Here is a 26,419-nt window from a genome sequence, read left to right on the forward strand (position 1 = left end):
CGCATGCTACAACTAACACCAGGGGTAGTCAAATAAATAATAAAAAATACTTCTTTCAAAAAAACAAAAAACCACCTGATCATATGAATTATCCTGAATAATTCAGGAGATTATTGAATTCGAAGCAAATTTTATGGATTCATGGGATTTTCTATATGACCCTTTAAAGACCAAATGGAGACTTCTGACAGTATACAAAATGCATAAAGTATAAATGAAATCATTCATTTTAAGCCCTTTCACAGAGTTCATCATGTTGAAAGAAAAGTCTCTAACCAGAAGAGCTTGGAAAAGGGTAAGGAATGATCAGATTGGTTCAGTTAAGTTCAGTTGCTCAGTAGTGTCTGACTCTTTGCAACCCGAGAGACTGCAGCACACCAGGCTCCCCTGTCCATCACCAACTCCCAGAGCTTGCTCAAACTCATGTCCATCAAGTCACTGATGCCATCCAACCATCTCATCCTCTGTCATCCCCTTCTCTTCCCACCTTCAGTCTTTCCCAGCAACAGGGTCTTTTCCAATGAGTCAGTTCTTCGCATCAGGTGGCCAAAGTACTGGAGTTTCAGCTTTAGCATCATTCCCTCCAAAGAACACCCAGGCTGATCTCCTCTAAAATGGACTGGTTTGATCTCGTTATAGTCCAAGGGACTCAAGAGTCTTCTCCAACACCACAATTCAAAAACATCAATTCTATGGCACTCAACTTTCTTCATACTCTTTTATAATTTTCTTATAATCTTTCTTTATAATCTTTTTTTCCAGTAGCTGGAAAAACCATAGCTTCGACTAGACAGACCTTTGTCGGCAAGTAATGTCTCTGCTTTTTAAAATGCTGTCTAGGTTTGTCATAGAGCAAGGAGCAAGCGTCTTCTAATTTCGTGGCTGCAGTCACCATCTGCAGTGATTTTGGAGCCCCCCAAAATAAAGTCTCCATTGTTTCCCTACTTATTTGCCATGAAGTGATGGGACTGGATGCCATGATCTTAGTTTATTGAGTGCTGAGTTTTAAGCCAGTTTTTTCACTCTCCTCTTCCACTTTCATCAAGAGGCTCTTCAATTCCTCTTCATTTTCTGCCATAAGGGCGGTGTCCTCTGTGTATCTGAGGTTATTGATATTTCTCCCGGCAATCTGATTCCAGCTTGTCTGCATCCAGCGCGATGATCAGGGCAAAGCTAGGTAAAAGTCTGACCCGAGAGGAGTAAGGGAAGAACTAAAAGTAATACATTTGTCTTGAGGACCTCCACCAAGCCTTACTGGGAAAGCCCGCCACGGCCACAAGGCGGCGCAGAGGACTGTTCACCCAGCCCAGGTGTGCTGTCCCCAGGTAACTCTAAGCAAGGGTGATTCAAAAGTAAATCAAATTTCCCTTCTTACACTTCCCAGTTTCCCTAAACAGCAACCCCCTCCTAGGGACTCCAGAGAAAGATGTTTTTGCCAAAAGAAAAAAAAGATGGGGGTAACACTCTGATACAGGTTAACCATTAACTGGCCTTTGGATGAATTTACAGACAAAACTCACCAATTACCTGAGGCTTCCCTGGTAGCTCAGATGGTAAAGAAAGTGCCTGAAATGCAGGAGAAGCAGGTTTGAACCCTGGGTTGGCAAGATCCCCTTGGAGAAGGAAATGGCAACCCACTCCAATATTCTTGCCTGGGAAATCCCATGAACTGAGGAGCCTGGCAGGCTATGAGGTTGCAAAGAGTTGGACACGACTTAGCGACTAAATCATCACCACCAATTACCTAAGTGGCGGGGAAAGAACAAAACCAGAAAATAAAACATCCTCATAGAATGATTTGGTAAAGTCTTCTCAGACTGGCAGCATCCTTACAAGGCCTGACATAAGCAAAAGAAAGCTCTTTTAGAATCTACCTTCTAGGAAGCCCTCAAGCAATCTCCCCACATGACTTCTTGTTATTATTATTATTGTCATCAGTTCCCAGGAGACTTGTAGGAGGGAGTTGAGAAAAGGCTAAAGATGCAGACCTGAGTGCCCGGCTGGCACAGGAATAAACCAGTGTGAGCAAGGCAGTGACACTTGCAGGCTGGCTTGAAGCGAGGTTGGCAGAATTGTGCTGAGGTAACCTGGTCAGTGTCAGTCAGCCAGAGTGGGTGAGCCCTGGCTAAATAGATGAGTGAGGACGTGAGGACATGCCAGTGAGGAACAGAGGGCAGTTGTAGAGCTGAAGTTAGGGTGAGAAAGAGCAGAGTGAAAAAGTTGGCTTAAAGCTCAACATTCAGAAAACGAAGATCATGGCATCCGGTCCCATCACTTCATGGGAAATAGATGGGAAACAGTAGAAACAGTGTCAGACTTTATTTTGGGGGCTCCAAAATCACTGCAGATGGTGACTGCAGCCATGAAATTAAAAGACGCTTACTCCTTGGAAGAAAAGTTATGACCAACCTAGATAGCATATTCAAAAGCAGAGATATTACTTTGCCGACTAAGGTCCATCTAGTCAAGGCTATGGTTTTTCTATGGTCATGTATGGATGTGAGAGTTGGACTGTGAAGAAGGCTGGGTGCCGAAGAATTGATGCGTTTGAACTGTAGTGCTGGAGAAGACTCTTGAGGGTCCCTTGGACTGCAAGGAGATCCAACCAGTCCATTCTGAAGGAGATCAGCCCTGGGATTTCTTTGGAAGGAATGATGCTGAAGCTGAAACTCCAGTACTTTGGCCAGCTCATGCGAAGAGTTGACTCATTGGAAAAGACTCTGATGCTGGGAGGGATTGGGGGCAGGAGGAGAAGGGGACGACAGAGGATGAGATGGCTGGATGGCATCACAGACTCGATGGACGTGAGTCTGAGTGAACTCCGGGAGATGGTGATGGACAGGGAGGCCTGGCGTGCTGCGATTCATGGGGTCGCAAAGAGTCGGACATGACTGAGCGACTGAACTGAACTGAACTGAGCTAACAATGAATGGTGTGCGATTCTGTACTCCTGCCATCGGGCAGTGACAAATTTGATTCTCAGATGATAGTGGCAAAAACAAATGTGGAACATGATGACTTACTAAGTTCTTCATTGTCATTTATTGTCATTTTATTTTATTGTGTTCTTCTTCGTCATTGAAAATGACAATATGACAATAATAATGACAATGATAATGATCATTATAATGATAAGGATAATAAGGATCAATATGGCAATAACAACTCTTCTTCCTCATCCTCGGACCACCACCTTCACCATCAAGAAACACTGTGCTTAAGGACCTCCCTGAGGACCTGCCTCAGGGAGAGGGAAGGCTACCCACTCCAGTATTCTTGCCTGGAGAATTCCATGGACAGATGAGCCTGGTAGGCTACAGTCCACGGGGTTGCAGAGTCCAGCATGACTGAGAGACTAACATACACACACACGGAAAGGTAAAACTGTTGGGACGTACCCGCCTATGAGCATTTTCCCCTTAGTTAATTGTGCTGTATTTTACAATGGATAGGGAAGGGGAATTCTTGCCCTTTCCCCAGATAATTTGAGATGCACTGCTGTAGATTGTAGAGAAAAAAAGTCATTTCACATCCTCTGTCTTCAGAGTAATTATCTGTGGACCATCCACATGCAACCCTCTCATGGCATCTAGGCATTTGGGGATGGAATTGGGGTACACTCTGGCCAGAGCACTGGAATGCCGCCCCAGCTGCTCTGTCATCTCATCCGTGGGTAGCACTAAGGATCTGGTCAGGATGTCTGATGAGGATAAGACCATCTCACTTCAGTTTACAAGGACCAATAATGAAGTCTGTGTATGCTCTGTTCCAAAGAACCCCATCTGGATTTAGACAGTGTCTCCCTCTTACTGAGCTTGCCCTGCAGCACATCCCATGCATACTTCCATGTATCATTGGCCACACTAGGTGTTAATAATCTCTCCCTGGGTCTATCTTCCTTATCCACCATGCATCCCCCTCCCCCAGCACAGAGATCTTGCCTCCTTCATTTGCCTAACCCCAGCACAGAACAAGAACTCAGCTGATGCTCAGTGCATGCTTGAAGAATTAGGTTGCTGATTCATAGCTTTTCCCTCAGGTCCTCCTCCCTCAGAACGCTGTGAATGTTAAAACTGTTGGGTAATTTTAGGGTTGCAATCAAATGACCTCGGTTGAACCTGCTAATGTTCATTGCTAACAGATTTAAGAGAAATATTGCACACAACTTATGCAAGGCCTAGTTGTGAATAAGAGAATCTTCTTTCACAATGGGCTGTTATGAACAAAAGACCACCAATCGTGCTCCCAGAAGGAGGCCTGCCAGGCAGTCCCCTAACCCCAGGCCTGCTGTGCATACGGTACTGAAGGGATCGAGAGCTGTACTTGCTTTCCCCACAGCCTGCTCTCCAGATCTACTCGTGTTCGGCTGGAGTGCACAAGCCAGTTTTCTACCATCTGCAGAGATCTAAGGAAGGTGCTTTAAAGCACAACTTGGCACAAACTACTATTAAATAGCCCTGTAATAGCTGTCTCTAGTTTTACTTCCTAATTTGTAGGTGTCCCTTCCTCCTCCAATCTGAGTAGATCTGTCAGGATTTTTTGGTTCATTATGAAGTAAGATCCTTTTGGTCTGGGCTCCAGTTTGCACGCGGAATCCAGGTAACACCATTCTCCTCTAAGCCACTTTAAGTCAACTTGGCAAAATCTGTGTTCTGGCCACAGAACTTCCTTCTCCCTGAAACAGACTGTCCTTTTGCTGGCATGTAGTTCAGGACAGAGATCTAAATAAGACTGTTGGCCTTCCTTTGCTTATTCCTTTTTAATTCTTTTGGAGCAAGATTTCACTATATTCTTTTAGATCTTTACAAATCTGAACCTTCAGAGTCTCCTCTACAGTCTGCAGAAAACTCACCGGCCAGGTCTTCAGACTGTATCAAAATGAATTTATGTCACCAACATTCTTGTCTCTAAAACCCCAGTCTATTTCCATTGTTCTGTCCCTCGAGTTGGACGGGGTTTGTTCCCAAACCAGATGTGATTTTAACTACACATGTACACAGAATGTTTATTAAACTTTGATTTAAAATTCAAGTTCAGGGCTTCCCTGGCTCAGTGGTAATCCGCCTGCCAATGCGGGAGACATGAGTTCGATCCCCGATCCGGGAAGATCCCCCATGCCACAGAGCGGCCAAACCTGTGCACTACAGCTGTTGAACCTGTGCTCTAGGGCCTGGGAGCCACAGCTACTGAGCCCATGTGCCGCAACTACCGAAAGCCTCGTGCCCTGCAACAAGAGAAGCCACCATGTGCCGCCAACTACTGAAGCCTCGTGCCCTGCAACAAGAGAAGCCACCATGGGCAGCAACTACTGAAGCCTCGTGCCCTGCAACAAGAGAAGCCACCATGGGCAGCAACTACCAAAGCCTCGTGCCCTGCAACAAGAGAAGCCACCTCAGGGAGAAACCTGCTCACCACAACTAGAGAAAAGCCCGCACAGCAACAAAGACCCAGCGTGACCAAAAGTACACAAATAAATAAATAAATATTTTTTTTTAGTTCAAAGTCAGAAATGATCACGCATACCCCAATCCTCATCAGCTGAGGACATCCTTCACCCAGTATGTAAGACTATCTTAGTTTATGTGAGACTATATTAGTAAGTGGAGACACTAATAGTAAGGTGTGATGCATTTTCAGGTACTACTTACAAGTCTGAATGAAGTTTTAAGAGAAACTGATGAATTTAAAGAGTTTTTCTTTTCTAATAATGGAAATCTGACAATAACTTAAAATTATCATAGCTAAATATTTCAGAACTTCTAAACTAGGTATGCATGACAGGTATCATCACCTTAATATTATACCTGGGAAGACAAGTAGAAATGTGAAGACTTTTCAAGTTCACAGAGTAAAGCTAAGATGAAGAGTTCAGTGAAACCAACTTTTCTGACATCCAAGTTAGTACTTTCTCCACCTATGGAATATGGACGAGCATCAAAATGAATACCCATGAAGCTGAAAGATGCATTTGTATAAAATCTCAGTAGCCAAAAACAAAAACCAGGGACCTCAATTACAAGGGAGACTTTACAAACCCGAGGGTGGAGGCCATCTTCCAACTCACCTTTTAAAGATCTCAAGTGTTGAACAGCCATTCTTAAAACTGTCAGTTTGTCCAGTTTCCGGGCCATGGGACTGCACTGAGGGATCATTGTAGACAGTTTTCCAATCAGGTTGTTCATTTTATCTCTCCTCCGCTTTTCAGTTTGGCTATGAGCTTCTCTAAGAAGGAGAAAGCGCCTCTGTTATATTTAACATTCAGCAGACACTCAGGGACCCCAGAGGCACTAGCAGGAGCATGGGTAGGGCCGGCAAGCTCCCGCTGTTCGTCCTCCTGACTTTGACCCTGCAGATGGCATTCAGGGATGAGGCAGGACGGGCTGGGACAGGAGTGGCATTGTTCACACTGCTTTTACCAGCCTCCACCTCCTGCCCCCACCCCCACTGCACTACCCTTGCTCCTTCCCTTCTGATCTTAGTCCCTGAAATCTGCAAGAAGTAAGATTTCCCACCCTAGCATTCTTGCCTGCACAATCCCATGGACAGAGGAGCCTGGTAAGCTATGGCCCATAGGGTCACATGACTGAAGTCGGACATAGGATCGAATATAAGTCACTGAAGTAACTTAGCACATGAGAGCTGAGGTGGAATTTTTTTTTTCCCACTTCCCTCTTAGAGGAAGAGATGTGCATGTGTGCACAGTCATGCCTAACTCTTTGTGACCCCATGGGCTTGCTCTGTCCATGGGATTTCCCAGGCAAGAATACTAGAGTGGGTTGTCATGCCTTCTGTAGGGATCTTCCCAAGCAGGGGATCAAACCCGAGTCTCCTGCATCTCCTGCAATGGCAGGCAAACTCTTTACCACTGCACCACCCAGGAAGCCCCTGAGAAAGAGATGGGTTGCCTTCTATTCAAAGCTACTTTCCCTGGTCTTCACTTGAACAGTTACCAGCATCTTGAGCTCATTCTCTTTCACAGCTCCTTATATGGGTCAATAGATGGGCTCAATCTCTTCCCTTTAGGGAAAAAAAAACAACACAAAAAACATTTTCCCTAAATCTAGAGATCTTTTCCCCCTCCCCTCCTCCCTCCTTGGCCAGCTACCTGAGGCCGTTGTCTCACTCAACCTTCCTTCTCCCAGGCATCTCTCCATCTATTAAAGCAAACTCCCACAGCCCCCACTTCACTAAAACTACTCTAGCAGAAGTCATCCTCATCTTATGCAGCCCCAGCTGTTCCCTGCCTTGCGTTGGACACTGATGGCATTTTTCATTCTTTGTTGGCTTCTGCTCCTCCATCCTCCCGCCTCAGCTCTTCCTCTGTCCTTCAGTACTGATACCCTGAGATCCCTTACTTGGCACTACTCTTTCTTCACCCTGTAGCTTCACCCTGAGAGATTTCATTCTCTCAGAAGCCTTTACAGCAACTCATAAGCTACTTAACCATTTAATCCCTATCTCATTCATACCTCATCCAATTCCAGACCTTTAGAATTAGAAGGATACACATCAGTGATTCAAAGCACCCTAAAACTCAACAAATCCCAAACTGAATGCATTCTTTGCAACTGGCCTCATTTTAATTCTTCCTCTGCCAGCCCTGATTACTCCTTTTCCTTTTATAGGGCTTATCTTGATTGGTGATACCACTGGGCTCATGCTAGACCCTTTATTCTTCTTCACCTGGAAGAACCAAATAAACACAAACTCCTATAAATTCTTGTTTTAAAATTGTTTCTTAAAGGTGCCTTTTGCTTCTCTCCATCCACCTGTTACTGTCATCCACCTGTTACTGTCTTAGTGTTAGTCATTCAATTGTGTCCAACTCTTCGCGACCCCATGGACTGTAGCCTGCCAGGCTCCTCTGTTCATGGAATTCTCCAGGCAAGAATACTGAAATGGGTAGCCATTTCCTTGTCCAGGGGATCTTCCTGACCCAGGGATCGAATCCAGGTCTTCTGCACTGGCAGATGGATTCTTTACAACTGTGCCACCTGGGAAGCTCCATGATACTCATTGCACAACCCCTAAAAGTCTTTGAAATTGATATTACTGCTTCTTCAAGTATCTTCCTTATCTACTCTATCCTACCCATGACTTCCAGAATTATTGTTTTAAAATAAAATCATCTAATCCCATTGCATAAGGGATGCTAGCATGCATTTTCACTGTCAAAGAGGAAAGTCCAGACTCCCTAATGACATCCCAGTGTTCTCATGACCTGGCTCATGCTTTCATCTCTGGTTTCGCCTCTCCATTCCTTCCCCCTACAGGTCTGGATGTTGTAGAGCAGCAGTGCCAGATAACTTGCTCTCCTCCAACACATGAAGTCAGCTCACATGTCCTCTATGTCTTGCACTCTTCTAGAATTAGAATGTCCTGCCTCCCTGTATTCCTGGAAAAAAAGTCCTAATCCCTCTTCAAAACCCAGGTGACTTATTCCTCTGGGAAGCTCTCTTTAACATCCCTCTCAAAGCCACCTCAGTACTTTGTTTCATCAAATATGCCACTACCATATTTCATCAAATCTAAGACACCATCAGCTGTAAGATGCACCATTATCTAGTGCATCACAAAGACAGAAAAATGCTCTCAATTAATAGGGAGATAACACTGATGGTAAGACATGTAAGGGGTGGGTGTATATCTTTGATTTCAAGAATTAGGTTATTCTACTTTTGACATTTTACTGTGAATATTTGTCTGTTTCTCCTACAACACACAGATCATGGCAACTCCAGAATTTCTATATAAGAAAAGTTTGGGGGAAGTCAATCTAATGGGAAAGGGGAAAAATAGGAGATTTGTCCTGATCTATTTTTAGAGACTTTAGATGAAGGAGTGGGAGGAAGGGGAGAAGCAATGATGGAGCTAACAACCCCCTCATGCCCCGCCCCCCAAAAAACCATTCACCTTTGGCCAATGCCTGGAATAAAGTACATGCTTTGGGATGAACAGGATGGCATTCAAATTAAAGTGACAGTAGAAATGAAGTTGGTCACTCATGTCCAACTCTGCGACTCCATGGACCATAGCCTACCAGGCTTCTCCGTCCACGGGATTTTCCAGGCAAGAGTACTGGAGTGGGTTGCCATTTCCTTCTCCTGGGGATCTTCCCAACCCAGGGCTTGAACCCGGGTCTCCCTCATTGCAGGCAGACACTTTACTCTCGGAGCCACCAGGGAAGCTGCATTCAAATTAAATGTAGGAGCAAGCAAATTGATCCTCAGACTGTGCTCCCCAAAATCTGAAACTTCGGAAGGGGTCTTGGGAGTCATGTGGAGGAAAGCAGAAATGAAGGGACTCCTGGGGTGGGGGTGGAGGTATGATGGAGCTGCTGTAAGAGTTCACTAAGGAAAGGGTTCTGCAGCTTCAAAAATATGGTTGGCTCATGCATGCATTCATTCATCCGTACATAAATAGATGTACTCAGCATACATGAATGCATACGTGAATGGATAACTGCTACTTTGAATGCCATCCCGTTCATCCCAAAGCATGTACTTTGTTCCAGGCATTAGCCAAAGAGTGGTCTTTTTTGGGGGGGTTGGGGGGGTTGTTAGCTCCATCATTGCTTCTCCCCTTCCTTTCACTCCTTCATCTAAAGTCTCTAAAAATAGATCAGGACAAATCTCCTATTTTTCCCCTTTCCCATTAGATTGACTTCCCCAAACTTTTCTTACATAGAAACTCTGGAGTTGCCGTGATCTCTGTGTGGTAGGAGAAATAGACAAATGTTCACAGTAAAGTGTCAAAAGTAGAATAACCTAATTCTTGAAATCGAAGATATATACCCACCCCAACATTTTATCATCTGTGAAACATATAGGGCTCCCCCTGATCACTCAGTTGGTACAGAATCCACCTGCAATGCAGGAGACTCCGGTTCCATTCCTGGGTTGGGAAGATCCACTGGAGAAGGGAAAGGCTACCCACTCCAGCATTCCTGCCTGGAAACTCCCATGGATGGAGGTGCCTGGCAGGCTACAGTCCATGGGTTCGCAAAGAGTCGGACACGACTGAATGACTTTCACTTTCACTCCTACTATGGTCTGCTGTTGTTTAGTCACTGAGTTGTGTCCAACTCTTTGCAACCCCGTAGACTATGGCATGGTTTTCCCTCATAGCTCAGTTGGTAAAGAATCTGCCTGCAATGCAGGAGATTCTTGGGTCAGGAAGATCTCCTAGAGAAGGAAATGGCAACCCACTTCAGTATTCTTGCCTGGAGAATCCGTGAACAGAGGAGTCTGGCAGGCTACAGTCCTTGGGATCACAAGAGTTGGACTTAGAAACTTAAGTGAGAGACTACAGCACAACAGGCTCCTCTGTCCTCCACTATCTCCCAGAGTTTGTTCAAATTCATGTCCATTGAGGCAGTGATGCTATCTGATCATCTCACCCTCTGTCACCCCCATCTTCTCCTGCCTTCAATCTTTTCCAGCATCAGGGTTTTTTTCTTTGTTTTTTCCAATGAATCAGCCCTTCCCATCAAGTGGCCAAAGTATTGGAGCTTCAGCTTCAGCATCAGTCCTTCCAATGAATAATCAGGGTGGATTTCCTTTAGGATTGACTGGTTGGATCTCCTTAGAGCCCAAGGGACTCTCAAGTTAGGTCCTTATTGTTTCTGTCCTTTATCATGCCCATCCTTGCATGAAATGTTCCCTTGATAACTCCAGTTTTCTTAAAGAGATCTCTAGTCTTTCCCATTCTGTTGTTTTCCTCTTATTCCCTTGCATTGTTCATTTAAGAAGGTCTTTTAGTCTCTCCTGGCTATTGTCTGGAACTCTGCATTCAGTTGAGTATACCTTTCCTTTTCTCCTTTCACTTCTCTTCTCTCCTGCTGGGGCATAGACTTGGATTACTGTGGTGGTGAATGGTTTGCTTGGAAATGAACGGAGATCATTCTGTCGTTTCTGAGACTGGATCCAAATATTGCATTTCAGACACTTTTGTCGACAATGAGGGCCACTCCATTTCTTCTAAGTGATTCTTCCCCATAGTAGTATAGATAAGGGTCATCTGAATTAAATCCACCCATTCTCATCCTTTTTAGTTGACTGATTCCTAAGATCTTCAATCTTGCTATCTCCTGCTTGACCACGTCCAATTTACCTGGATTCATGGACCTAACATTCCAGATTCCTATGCAATATTGTAATTTATAGCATCAGACTTTACTTTTATCACCAGACACATCCACAACTGAGCATCGTTTCCCCTTGGCCCAACTGCTTTATTCTTTGTGGAACAGTTAGTAATTGCCCTCTGCTCTTCCCCAGTAGCATACTGGACACCTACCAACCTGTGGGGCTCATCTTCTGGTGTCATATCTTTTTGCCTTTCCATACTGTTCATGGGGTTCTCCAGGCAGGAATACTGGAGTGGGTTGCCATTTCCTCCTCCAGTGGACCATGTTTTATCACAATTCTTCTCATCAGTTGGGAATAAGGAATGGTGATGTTGGGAGCTAGGAAACAGAGAGGAAGGTGAGATGGCCAGTTTTTGAATAAGGTACTTTTCTTGAAGGGTGTGCACTTGAAAAGATTTCTTGGAGAATTTTATTAAAGAAAGGTATATCTACCCAGAGGACAGTTTTCTGCTTAATAATTTATCAGGGCTCTGGCTCATAATCCTGTGAACAGCTACTGTCACTTTGAACCATGTCAGTATTTCATAAAGTCTTATTTTAAAAAAAAAGAATAAATGGAGAAAAAGCAAAATTGAGATCTGGCCATGAGGCCAGAGGTAGAAAAATATTTGTTGAGGTTGAAAGAATATGATGAAACAATTGACAGAATTTATGACAGTGGATTCCTAATAATCAGAAGCTCCTTGTAAGTAATTCTGATTTGCTTATTGGATGAATTAGGTTTTCTCTAGTACTTCAAGGAAATAATAGTTGTTTTTAATAAATAGCTATTCTAAGAAAAATTTAAAGACACATAAGCTAAAATGTTATCCAAGTAGATAGAGAAAAAAGGTATAAGGTATATGATGATCACTACATCTCAGAGCAGAACATATGAGAAAAACCTAGTATTCATGAATCTGTTCTATCTTGACATCACTGTTTGCTTCAGCTAGTGGTCTGCATATGTGACTTCCCCACCCAACATATACCCTCTCAATGGTTCATTGTACCTGAAGGACTTAATTTTTACTTGTTGTTCACATTCTTCCGTTCTTCAAAAACGCAAGATAAAGTATCAAACTGCATGAAACAGATCTTCAGTAATTCTTGAGAAATAAATGTGAGATTAAGTTCAATCATCCTAATTCCGATTAAGTCTTTAATTATACATGCTACCCTGAGCTCCTAATTGAAATGATTATTATTGTCTGGGTGAGCTGCTCTTGTACCAAAGCTGACAGGTACCTCATCTCCATCAGGTAACAATGACTATGTGAAGCAACAGTGAATAATTACTTCTGCTCTGTTTAGAAATTATGCCATCCCAATCTTGAAAAGTATATTCATAGAAATAACATTAAATAAAATAGCTATTTTTAAAACAATGAATGGCTTAGCCAAAAACGTTGTAATAGCTCTATTACATAGCCTGAAAATTTATTAAAACTCTAAGACCTTTAATTTTGTCTGAAAATTCATCTAGACATAAATAATTTTGAAAGCTGGAAACTGATCACTTGCCAATAATATTAATTTTCACATTAGTATATGCCTTAGCAGAATATTCTAAATGTATATATGTGTGTGTATAAATATTTATATATATATACTTACATACAGGTACATATGCAGCAGTGCATTTATTCATTCAGAATGTAGTCACCAGACCACTACCAAAGCGATGGTGATAAAATACTTTCCACATTAAAAAATCATGCAGGCTGCGTAGTTTTCCTTCAAATATGTGTTTTAAAATATATACTCCCAAGTGTATTAATTTTTGAAAGGGCATTTTAAAAATTCACGGTAAAGCTTCCATAATCTCATCTGGAAATAATTACAATCAACATTTTAATGGGTCTCCCCCAGTCTTTTGTAGACATGTATCTGTGTGTGTGCTTAGTTGCTCAGTCGCGTCCGATTCTTTGTGACCCCATGGACTGTAGCCTGCCAAGTTCTTCTGTCCATGAGATTCTCCAGGCAAGAATACTGGAGTGGGTTGCCATGATCTTCTCCAGGGGGATCTCCCTGACCCAGGGATCAAACCTGCACCTCTTGAGTCTCCTGCACTGACAGGTGGATTCTTTATTACTGAGTCACCTGGGAAGCCCAGACATGTATCTAGATACACAAAAAACCAGCTTTGACTATTTAACTTAGTCATGGGGGACGGGGGGGAATTGTGGAGCATGGAGGGTATTTATATAGATTTGTGTTCTATATTGTGTATATACTGATATAAATAGATAAAATAAAAATCAGATGACCATGTAAAATTTTTCATGTCTTGTCTGATTCACTTAATACTATAACATAAACATTTTCTCCTAGCCTCAAATATTCTTGAAGAACATAATTTTTAATGACTAAATAGTGGCCTGTTGGTTAGCTATGCTATAATTTATTTAATAATTTTCTATGACTAGATATCTCAATATTCTAATTTTTCAATATTATAAATAGTGTGCCTAAAATGACTGTGGTGCATGCATCTTCAATTATTCTCCTAGGATAAAACTTTGGTAGTCACTCAGTCTTATCCAACTCTTGATGACCCCATGCATTGTAGCCTGCCAGGATCCTCTGTCCATGGGATTCTCCAGGAAAGAACACTGGAGTTTGTAACCATTCCCTTATCCGAGGTATCTTCCCAACCCAGGGATGGAACTTGGTTCTCCCACATTGCAGGCAGATTCTCTACTGTCTGAGCCACCAGGGAAGTCCAGGATAAACCTTCAGATGTACAATGTATGGATAACTACTTTAAGGCTTCTGACTCATGTTGCCAAGTTTCCCTCTTTTAGAAGACTCAACAATGATCATTCTCTAGACTTTGAAGAGTTTGATCTACCTGTGAACTATTTTATTCATATGATGTATTTTGTTTGAGGTTTCAATACTATTTTCCTGCTTTAAAAAGATAATACATGCTGTTTATAAAAGACTTAATAAAATTTATGAAGAGATGCATATAAATGTTCCAAATAAAATAGGACCACTAAGATAAAAGCTTAATCAAAGGATGTTCTTCCTTATCACTGTCTAAATAAATAGCTTTGATGACACTTTATCAAAAGTATTTTCATGTGTGTTATTTGATTCTGACCCCATTTAAGAATCATGTAGTTATTCAGTTCAGTTCAGTTCAGTTCAGTCACTCAGTCATGTCCAACTCTTTGTGACCCCATGGACTGCAGCACACCAGTCCTCCCTGTCCATCACCAACTCTCGGAGTTTACTCAATTTTATGTCCATTGAGTCGGTGATGCCATCCTCTGTCGTCCCTTTCTCCTGCCTTCAATCATTCCCAGCATCAGGGTCTTTTCCAATGAGTCAGTTCTTCACATCTCAGGACTGATTTCCATGTAGTAATTACTCTGCCCATTTTAAAGATGAAGGAATTGAGGCCCAATAAGGTTACTGCTCGAGGTCATAGACCTAACAGGAGGCCAGTAAAGCTTATTCTATGTAGGCTCATGTGCCTTCCTCTATGCCTCTCTCATTTTCAGCCTGCTCTGTGGTATAAAATTAAACAGCCTTTTTGAAACAATAGAGAGTGTTAGATTAAGTCAGCTTTTTTTTCCCCTCTCTTTTCTGCCTGACTTCACATCTAAGGATTAGAGTAGAAAATAATGATACAGGATGAATGAGTTTCGAATGACCTGGAATTATATACACATATGCATGTGTGCTTAGTTGCTAAGTTATGTCCGACTCTTTGCAACCCCATGGACTGTTGCCCACCAGACTCCTCTGTCCATGGGATTTCCCAGGCAAGAATACTGGAGTAGCTTGCCATTTCCTTCTCCAGGGGATTTTTCAGATCCATGGATTGAACCCATGTCTCCTGCATTGGCAAATGGATTCTTCACCACTAAGCCACCTGGGATCCCCATATATAGATACGCTGCTGCATAGCTGCTTCAGTCGTGTCCTGCTCTGTGCAATCCTATGGACTGCAGCCCACCAGGCTCCTCTGTCCATGGGATTCTCCAGGCAAGAATACTGGAGCGGGTTGCCATGCCCCATCCAGGGGATCTTCCTGACTCAGGGATCGAACCTGGGCCTCCTGCATTGCAGGCAGATTCTTGACCACTGAGCCACCAGGAAAGCCCCATATATAGATATATATTACTTCAATTTCAAAAGGTAAAGTTTAACTGTTTTAAATCATGCTTTTGCTTTGATTATACACATCTTAGCAAATTAACTCACTGGCTAAATTTGCCTCCTTGATGAAATTCAAACCAACTGTACTTAAGAAATCAAAATACAGTTTAACTAGGTCCTGTGCAGAACAGAAAAAAGGCACGATCTCATTAGTCAAACAGTTCATTCCTTTGCAACATGAACCTAGACAATTAGTAAATTTGCTCTTTGTATGTTTTCTCCATGCTGGCATTTGGTCTATAGTAAAGATATTTTTACTTATGAATTTTAATAAGCTCACTGATATTAATAACATTCACATTAATTCCTTAGATGCATTTTTTTAGTGTAGCTTCTTATACTAAGTAATATAACTTTTTCAAAACACAGTGGAGTTTTCTCTGAAAACTACTTTCACTGCATTTTGAATGAAATGTAGGCCCTCCTCATAAATCAAGCAAAAACAAATGAAATTGGAAGCAAATACAGTCAAAACACTCCTCCAATTGGCTGCTTTCCATGCATTTCTCCTTTTTGAAACTTTCTTCCTTTCCCTTCTGAGATACTATGCTCATTTTACAGCCCCATCTCCTCACATTTTGGGTAGGCACCCCTCCTCCCTGAGCCTCCCGACCTTTCCTGCACCCATACCTGCATCCAATGCCAGTCACCGCTTTTGTTCTTTATACATTAACGGTGTCTGAATCTCCATCTCCAGGCCACGCCTCAACCCTGAGTTCCAGACCCTTATATCCAACTGCCTACTTAAAGATTCCCATAAATGTCACATTCTCCTTGTAGCCAAAACTGAATTCATCATCTTTTCCTCAGTATCAGTGAGTGAAATGCCATCCTCCATCCAGGTCCAAGTCAGAAAATTTGGATGCTTCTTAAATCCCTACTCTTCCTCATGAACAAGAGTGAACCTTAGAGATTCTCTCTTCTGAATGTGTCATGATATGCCCCTCCCTCTCCAGGCCCTTCCTGCCCAGGCTACTCTCTTGGGCCAGTGCTCAGAAAACCCATTCCCCAGCAACCGTCTCTCCACTGTTTTCTCTGCCTGATGGATTTTCCTCCATCAGTCCATCCTCCATACTGTTTCCTGAGAGCTCCTTTAAAAATATAAATCTGTGCCACTTCACACTTACTAGGATAGCTTTTTTTTTTTTAAAGGAAAATAGCAAGTGTCAGCAAGGATATGCAGAAATTGGATTCCTCACACATTTCTGGTGGGAATGTAAAATGGTGAAGGTACTGTGGAAAACAGTTTGGTGGTTCCTCAAACACTAAACATGCAATTACCATCTGACCCAGCAATTCAACTTGTAGGTATATAATCCAAAGAACTGCAACTTGAAAGCAAAGACTCAGATACTCGTGCACCAACGTTCACAGCAGTATTATTCACAACAGCCAAAAAGTGGGAACAACCCAAATGCCACCAACAAATGAATGGATAAATAGGATGTGGCGTATACATACAATGGGATATGATTCAGCCATAAAAAAGGATGAAGTTCTGCTATATCGCTACAATGAAGGTGAAACTTAAAATCACTACACTAAGAGAAATAAGCCAGAGATAAAAGGACAAATATTGTACGATTCCACTTAGATGACATACCTAGAATAGGCAAATTCTCAGAGCTAGAGAGTAGGCTAGAGGTCACCAGGGGCCAGGGAAAGGGAGGGAGCACCACTGTTTCATGGGTACAGTGTTTCTGACTGGGGTGACGGAGAAGTTTTAGAAACAGACAGTCCTGATGATTGTACAACATTGTGAATGTAATTAATGCCACTGAATTGTACACTTAGAAGTGGTTAAAATATCAAATTTTATGTTACATATATTTTACTACAATAAAAAAGCTTTTTTAAAAGTGCAAAGGTAAACAAAAGTTTTAAAAATGTAATCTGATCAAGTTCTCAAAATGCCTCCATTTTCCTTATTGCGTTTAAGACACTTTTCAGGCTTTCCTGATGGCTCAGACAGTAAAGAATCTGCCTGCAATGCAGGAGACCCGGGGTTCAGTCCCTCAGTCGGGAAGATCCCCTGGAGAAGGGAACGGCAACCCACATCCAGTATTCTTGCCTGGAGAATGCCATGGACAGAGGAGCCTGGTGGCTACAGGCCATGGGGTTGCAAAGAGTTGGACACGACTGAGCGACTAACACTTTCCTTTTAGTTTTCAGTTTCTTTAGTTCAGCAGACATTCATAACCTAGTCCAAGTTTACCCCTCAAGTCTCACAGCTCACCCACCTCCTGGTGTGTCCTCTGCTCTACTGTGACAATTACTCGTTTCCTGATCAGCAGTACGCTGCTTCATACTCTACGCTTCTGCAGAGCTGTTCCTACAGCCTGAAATACCTTCTCTACTTCTGCTCTGAATGGCTCATCCCTATTTTTCATTCAAAACTTAGCTGCCGTCAACATTTCCAGGAAGCTGTTCTTTACTCTGATCTCATTATTATTTAAACACCCAATATGCCTTGCTGCCATAATACCTAGGGTCCCTCTTATGGAAATTATCATGATATGTAATAATTCTTTGTATTGTTCCCATTTGTACAAATTTATTGTGCCTTATATATGTCTTCCTCCTTGCCTACTGGGTATCATATTCTTCAATTCAATTTAGCCGCTCAGTCGTGTCTGACCCTTTGCGACCCCATGGACTGCAGCACGCAGTAGATATATTGTAGATATTCAATAAATGTTTAATGTAGATATCACATTGTAGATACTCAATAAAGGTTTAATCATTGCATTCCAAGGAATCTTCATCAATGACCCTTTTAAAGAAGCAGCTCTCCATTCAAATCCAACAGTGCTGCAGAAAGGGTGAAACTTCTCGCACATTCTCTTCTGTTGAAAAATATCCAGTGTTTGGAGGCTCCACCAATGAAATCAACCTCAAGCCCTGAGTCTCTGGGAAGGATGCTGCACAGTCAGTACTTTGTAAAATTCATAAAGCACTTTGACATCCCTTATTTCATTAGAATGGAAAATGGTGAGATGAAAGAAGGATTGGGGCAGAGTGCAGAAATTCTAGGATAGATAATGAGCAAATCACGGGGTGTACACTCATTTTCTGCTGCCACTCTATGTGCTCTTCAAGTAGAAATTATGTCACATGAGAGTCCAGTACTTACCTGCTGCAACTGAATGCTGACATTTCTACCCTTGTTGAAAGGAGACAGGTAAAGGGATTCTGAGAAAGTTTTTCCACCACTTTTTCTTTCATGATTCCTGACCTGGAAGGGAAGAGGCCTTCGGTCATCCCTACCAGATAATGCTGGAAAATTGGACAGCATGGCTGTCTTCATGTGCTAGAAACACGCTCCCCTGTCCAGCTGCAGAGAGACAGGAAGTAGGGTGTAAATAGGAAACCACTACACTGACAATTAGGCATTCCAACTAGCTGGATAATGTTGGGCAAGGTACTTGATGTTTCTGAGTTCTGGCTGCTTCATTTTCTAAAATGTGTGTAATAATCTTTAGGGTTGCCTTCTACCAGAAAGCCATTATCCGTCAGTATATTGTCACTATATTTTCTAGGGCTTCAAAATCAATGCAGATGGTGACTGAAGCCATGAAATTAAAAGATGCTTGCTCCTTGGAAGAAAATTTATGACAAACTTAGACAATATATTAAAAAGCAGAGACTTTGCCAACAAAGGTTCATATAGTCAAAGCTATTGTTTTTTCCAGTAGTTATGCATGGTTGTGAGAGTTGAACCATAAAAGAAAGCTGAGCACCAAAGAATTGACGCTTTTGAACTGTGGTGTTGGAGAAGACTCTTGGGTGTTGGAGAAGACTCTTGAGAGTCCCTTGGACAGGATATCCAACCAGTCAATCCTAAAGGAAATCCACCCTGAATATTCACTGGAAGGACTGATGCTGAAGCTGAAACTCCAATACTTTGGCCACTTGATATAAAGAACTGACTCATTAGAAAAGACCTTGATGCTGGTAAAGATTGAAGGTAGGAGGAGAAGGGGGATGACAGAGGATAAGTTGGTTGGATGTCATCACCAACTCAATGGACATGAGTTTGAGCAAGCTACCGGCATTGCTGATGGACAGGGAAGCCTGGCATGCTGCAGTCCATGGGGTCGCAAAGAGTCAAACACAACTGAGTGACTGAATTGAACTGATACTGAACTGATATTTCTAGTATTTCCCTTGTCACTGCCCTCATTTTTCCATTCACTCTCAAAACCACTGGCTCAACCATGGCCCCTTGGGACATGTGTGATGCAAGTTCTATTGTGTGACTCTAGTTCTCACTTGAAAGTCATATTCTTATTTAAATATTGAGAAAGAACAATGGTACTTATGATTCTAAAGAAAAAAGAAGAAAATAAAAATGACTAACAGTCATTTCTAGCTCAAGGTGAATGAGGACTGCATGCATGCTAAGTCTCTCTAGTCATATCCGATTCTGTGATACTATGGACCATAGCCCACCGGTCCCACTGTCCATGGGATTCTCCAGGCTCCAAGAATACTGGAGTGGGTTTCCATTTCCTTCTCCAGGGGATCTTCCTGACCCAGGGATCGAACCTGCATCACTTAAGTCTCCTGCACTGGCAGGCAGGTTCTTTTACCACTAGGACCACCTGGGAAGCCCAGAGCCACCTGGGAATGGGGCTACCACCTGATAATCAAGGATGTAGAACAGCAAATGGTTCTAGGTAGACTGTCACTTGGTCAACTGTAGTTATTTATAATCATCCACCTTATTGGAAGAGACTAAGAGAATACAGACAATCAAAATCAGTATATAATCTTTATATACTTTTATGTATACAATCTGTATATACATTTTATATGTGGCTTGGAAAGTGTGTTGGTCCTTACATTTGAATAACACTGATTCTGCCATCTTGGAAACAGAAGCTAAATTATAAAGTGTACTAGGGAGAACTGAGTTAAAAAGAATTGGACATTTCATTACATCCTCATCTTGTCCCCTACTCAGGACTTTTCCAGTCATTCATGATGGAGAATGGTCATCAACTTTCATGTTCATGTAAAGAAAGTACCAGCTTAAAATGAATTGCTGTAGATTGTTATATTTATCTTGCCCTATTATTTTCACTATAAAAACTCTATGTTTGGGGAGATCATTAAAAAATATTTGAGACTGCAAGCTGCATTAGGTAACAAAATGAACAAGGAGATAGAAAGTATTCTCAATATTGATTCTATTATGTACTAAGCTTAATAAACATGGAAAACAAGAGTTTTAATTGATTAAAGTTGCCACAGATAACCAAGGGTTGGTTGTTACATAAACGATGAGTAAATCAAGAAGCATGTTGTGATTATTTTCAGCCAAACATGTAAGATGTTTTCCTCAAAGTTAAGTATTTCAACTAGGAAGGCAAATATCTTAACTGTTAAGCAAATTAACCTCAAGTTCCTACATCTTTCAGATCCCAGTTGACCTTCCTGGATAGCTAATAACCTTAAGAGTTGGATCAGTCAATGACAGAGGTAGCAGTTGGGTGGATAAGTAATCTACCCTGTCCAAATTTTTAATTACCATGTAATTTAAAGTAATAATTTAAAAGTAATCTTTTTCTAGAGAATATATATATATATATACACAATAGAATATTACTCAGGGGTAAAAAAGAATGAAATAATGCATTCTGCTGATACACGGATGGACCTAGTGATGATCATACTAGCAAAGTAAGTCATAAAGAAAAAGACAAACACCACATGATATCACTTATTTGTGGAATGTAAATATGATACAAGTGAGCCTATCTACAAAACAGAAACAGACTCACAGCCACAGAGAACAGACTTGCAGTTGCCAAGGAGGGGGTGTGAACTGAGAATTTGGGACTAGCAGATGCAAACTACTATAGACAGTCTAGAATGGATAAACAGCAAGGTCGTATTGTACAGGTCAGCACAAGTATTTAACATCCATATATTAAACTATAATAGAAAAGAATATATATGTATATGTATAACTGAATCACTTGGCTATACACCAGACACTAACACAAAATTATAAACCAACTACACTTTAATTAAAAAAAATAAAAAGAAACAAAAGGTTTTAATTTGTTTAAAATGTAGTCTTTTTCTTTTCTCCCTAGGGTTGAAGATTTCCTAGGGTTACAGGAACAAATTCACTTACTGCGATGGGTCTGAATCACTCTGTCTTCGTTTCCGTGGCAACTCTGTCACGCGTGGGCTGAAGGATCCAGTGGCTATTGGTTGAGTCCAGGGGCTTAGATGACTGGAAGCAATGCACTGGTTCCCTTCCATCAATACTTTACCTGTGAGACATAAACTGCAATAAAGCATCTGTTTGAAACATTATTTCTCACTTTACAGATCTATGTCATATATTTTAAATGGCTTTATACTTTGATATTTTAAAATGCCAAGTAAACAATAAAATGGGGGACTTGCCTCGTGGGCCAGTGGTTGGCAATCCCCTGCCACATGCCACAGTGCACACTACTTGGTGGCACAGCTAAGCGCATATGCCACAACTGGGCCTCTGCTCCAGAGCACACCTGCCACAGCTACTGACACCCGCGTGCCCTAGAGCCTGTGCCCTACAGCAAGAGAAGCCCCCACCGTGAGGAGCCAGCACACAGCTGGGCCGGAGCTCCTGCTCACCTCAACCAGAGAAAGCTTCAGGCAGCGATGCAGACCCAGTGCAGCCAAAATTAAATGGCATGGAGCGGAAGACTAATTATACACAACCAAATACTAGCTAACAATCTATTGTTAGTCTGTAGCTTTATTTTCCCTGTCTAATTATAAAACATATATATGGATATTGCAGGAAATATGAAAAACACAAAAAGGTGGAATGGAAGGGGGAAATCCAAATTTCACCAACTAACGTTACTATTTAGAATGACTTCCTTTTAGAATTTTTTCTATAGTTGTTTTTATAGTAATTGAAATCAGAGTGTATATTCTGCATTATTTACATATCATTATGATAATAACTTAACAGTGTTATCACAAATTCTTTATAGATGATTCTAATGACTGCATAATATGCTATCATGCAGCTGTGTCATAGCTACTTACCCACTCTTCTATTGCTGGAATCCAAGTTTGTTTCTATTTTTTTCACCATCATAAATATGCAGTGTGCTTTTATCTATGTGTATAAAACTTTTAATCTACTGGTTAATTCTCTTCATCTTCTACTTATTTCTTGTGGATAGTATCCCAGAAATAGGTTAACAAGGTCACAGGACATGAATATTTTTAGTCCTGAATTGACTAAAATTCAATTAAACCTGAACTGACTAAGAGGGAAATTTTAACCCTTAGTGTTTAAAAAAAAAGATTGAAATTTAATGAGCTAATCATTTATTTTAAGAAATCAGGAAAAGATTCCTAAAATAAATCTAAAGAATTAGGAGAAAGGAAATTGTTAAAATAACACCAGAAATACTGAATTAGAATACAAATTAGCACAGATCAGAAAAGCTAAACATAGGTTCTTCCAGATTGGAAACTCTAATAACCCTATGGCAAGACGTTTTTTCAGTTCAGTTCAATGGAATGGCAACCCACTTCAGTATTCTTACCTGGGAAATCTCGTGGACACAAAAGCCTGGAGGCTGCAGTCCACGGAGTTGCAGAGAATCAGGCATGCCTGAGTGACTAACATATCCATTTTCATAGAAGAAGAAGGAATTCTTTGTCCCTCAACTCTTTTTATAAGGTTTACATAAATTTGATATTAAAATTTGACAATGGCAGTACAAGATAGGATAGCTATAGGCCTAATCTCATCTATGAACAAAGAAATAAAAATCTTAACAAAATCTTAACAAAAACTCAGGAATGTATAAAAAGAATAACCCATCATGACCAAGGTAGTTGTATCCCAGGAATGTAATACTGGTTTAATATTAGTAAATTAATGAATATAATTTACTACAATAAGAGCTCATTGAAAAAATATGAATATCTTAAAAGATTCAGAAATACTAATGAAAAAACATTGAAAAAAATCTTTTTATAATCAGAAACAAAAACATTAAACAAAACAACAAAAGAACATCTTTCAACACTGTATTATTAATAGAAGACCTGTCAGTGGAATAAGACAAGAAACTATACTTGAAGCATAAGAATTGGAAAGGAAGAAAAAATAATCTTTAGTGGGAAATGATATGATTGAGAATATAGAAAACCCAAAATAATATGAATTATTAAAATTAGGGAGTGGATCAAGGTTGGCTGTATGTATGTAAAGTCAATACACAAAATCAGTCTTTCTATTTACCAGTAACATACTATAAGAAAATGATACTTTAAAAATATAATTTACAATAACTTCAAAAACTATAGAGTACCTAAAGAACAAATGTACAAGAATAAATGTATAACCTAAATAAAAATGTATAACGTTCTTCTGGAGAAAATTATAAAAATTTATTTAACACATTGAAAAAGATTTAAAAAAATGGAAAAATACACCATGTTTATGGATGGGAGGTCTCAATATCATAAATATTTCAATTCTCCTAAAATGGATGTATAATTCCTCTCAAAATATTCTCTTTTTTGGTGGAACATCAAAGCTGAATATAAAATATATATGGTAGTGCAATGACTTATGAACAGCCAAGGGAAATGTGGGAGGACTGGGCCTCTCATATATCAAGCATTATAAAACTTTGGTAATTAAGACAGGGTGGTATTGGTGTGGAGATATAGACAGACTGAAAGAAAACCATGGAGAGCCCAGACACATAAATATGGACACCTGCTAAATGTCAGAGGTGGAATTTCAAATCAGCATGAGGAGTCCAGCTTTTTAATAAATAACCCTGTGCCAACTTATTTTCTCTATGAAAAAGAATAAAGTCAGATCCCTTACCTTATGCCAAATATAAAAACCAAACCAAATATAAAAATTCAATTCAACTAGATTAAAGACCTAAACGTAAAAGGCCTTACAAATAGCTGTGAAAAGAAGAGAAGCGAAAAGCAAAGGAGAAAAGGAAAGATATAAGCATCTGAATGTCGAGTTCCAAAGAATAGCAAGAAGAGATAAGAAAGCCTTCCTAAGCGATCAGTGCAAAGAAATAGAGGAAAACAACAGAATGGGAAAGATTAGAGATCTCTTCAAGAAAATTGGAGATACCAAGGGACCATTTCATGCAAAGATGGGCTCGATAAAGGACAGAAATGGTATGGACCTAACAGAAGCAGAAGATATTAAGAAGCAATGGCAAGAATACACAGAAGAACTGTACAAAAAAGATCTTCATGACCCAGATAATCACAATGGTGTGATCACTCATCTAGGGCCAGACATCTTGGAATGTGAAGTCAAGTGGGCCTTAGAAAGCGTCACTACGAACAAAGCTAGTGGAGGTGATGGAATTCCAGTTGAGCTGTTTCAAATCCTGAAAGATGATGCTGTGAAAGTGCTGCACTCAATATGCCAGCAAATTTGGAACACTCAGCAGTGGCCACAGGACTGGAAAAGGTCAGTTTTCATTCCAATTCCAAAGAAAGGCAATGCCAAAGAATGCTCAAACTATCGCACAATTGCATTCATCTCACATGCTAGTAAAGTAATGCTCAAAATTCTCCAAGCCAGGCTTCAGCAATATGTGAACCGGGAACTCCCTGATGTTCAAGCTGGTTTTAGAAAAGGCAGAGGAACCAGAGATCAAATTGCCAACATGCGCTGGATCATGGAAAAAGCAAGAGAATTCCAGAAAAACATCTATTTCTGCTTTATTGACTATGTCAAAGCCTTTGACTGTATGGATCACAATAAACTGTGGGAAGTTCTGAAAGAGATGGGAATACCAGACCACCAGACCTCCCTCTTGAGAAATCTGTATGCAGGCCAGGAAGCAACAGTTAGAACTGGACATGGAAAAACAGACTGGTTCCAAATAGGAAAAGGAGTACGTCAAGGCTGTATATTGTCACCCTGCTTATTTAACTTCTATGCAGAGTACATCATGAGAAATGCTGGGCTGGAAGAAGCACAAGCTGGAATCAAGATCGCTGGGAGAAATATCAATCACCTCAGATATGCAGATGACACCACCCTTATGGCAGAAAGTGAAGAGGAACTAAAAGCCTCTTGATGAAAGTGAAAGTGGAGAGCGAAAAAGTTGGCTTAAAGCTCAACATTCAGAAAATGAAGTTCATGGCATCCGGTCCCATCACTTCATGGCAAATAGATGGGAAAACAGTGGAAACAGTGTCAGACTTTATCTTTTGGGGCTCCAAAATCACTGAAGATGGTGATTGCAGCCATGAAATTAAAAGATGCTTACTCCTTAGAAGAAAAGTTATGATCAACCTAGATAGCATATTGAAAAGCAGAGACATTACTTTGCCAACAAAGGTCTGTCTAGTCAAGTGAAGTGAAAGTGAAGTCGCTCAGTCATGTCCAACTCTTTGTGACCCCATGGACTGTAGTCTGCCAGGCTCCTCTGTCCGTGGGATTTTCCAGGCAATAGTTCTGGAGTGGATTGCCATTTCCTTCTTCAGGGGATCTTCCCAACCCAGGGCTCGAACCCGGGTCTCCCGCACTGTAGACAGACGCTTTACTGTCTGAGCCACCAGGGAATCAAGGCTATGGTTTTTCCAGTGGTCATGTATGGATGTGAGAGTTGGACTGTGAAGAAAGCTGAGTGCCGAAGAATTGATGCTTTTGAACTGTGGTGTTCTCAAGAGAAGACTCTTGAGAGTCCCTTGGATTGCAAGGAGATCCAATCAGTCCATTCTGAAGGAGATCAGCCCTGAGATTTCTTTGGAAGGAATGATGCTAAAGCTGAAACTCCAGTACTTTGGCCACCTCATGTGAAGAGCTGACTCATTGGAAATAACTCTGATGCTGGGAGGGATTGGGGGCAGGAGGAGAAGGGGATGACAGAGGATGAGATGGCTGGATGGCATCACTGACTCGATGGACGTGAGTCTGAGTGAACTCTGGGAGTTGGTGATGGACAGGGAGGCCTGGCGTGCTGCGATTCATGGGGTCGCAGAGTCGGACACGACTGAGCAACTGAACTGAACTGTAGAAAAGATTTCCCAAACATAAAATGTAAAAACAATAAAGGAAAAGACTGACTAAAATCATCTTAAAATTAAGTTAAT

General features: G+C 41.1%; 1 protein-coding gene across 3 annotated transcripts in view; it reads right to left on the reverse strand.

Moving 5' to 3' along the window:
- The window catches only part of BMAL2 (basic helix-loop-helix ARNT like 2), a 107,317-nt gene that overhangs the window by 50,126 nt on the left and 30,772 nt on the right, over window positions 1-26,419 (reverse strand). For 2 of the 3 annotated variants that reach the window (XM_042247363.2, XM_042247365.2), the window contains exons 2-5: window positions 21,447-21,588; window positions 18,435-18,536; window positions 11,303-11,467; window positions 6,065-6,222 (exon numbers count right to left, since the gene is read on the reverse strand). In XM_042247363.2, the coding sequence (XP_042103297.1) occupies window positions 6,065-6,222; window positions 11,303-11,467; window positions 18,435-18,536; window positions 21,447-21,588 (567 nt within the window). The remainder of the gene's footprint in view (window positions 1-6,064; window positions 6,223-11,302; window positions 11,468-18,434; window positions 18,537-21,446; window positions 21,589-26,419) is intronic. The other variant, XM_042247364.2, reaches the window with a different exon arrangement.

Source organism: Ovis aries, chromosome 3 (assembly GCF_016772045.2).
Source record: "Ovis aries strain OAR_USU_Benz2616 breed Rambouillet chromosome 3, ARS-UI_Ramb_v3.0, whole genome shotgun sequence".
In the NCBI taxonomy this organism is placed as follows: domain Eukaryota; kingdom Metazoa; phylum Chordata; class Mammalia; order Artiodactyla; family Bovidae; genus Ovis; species Ovis aries.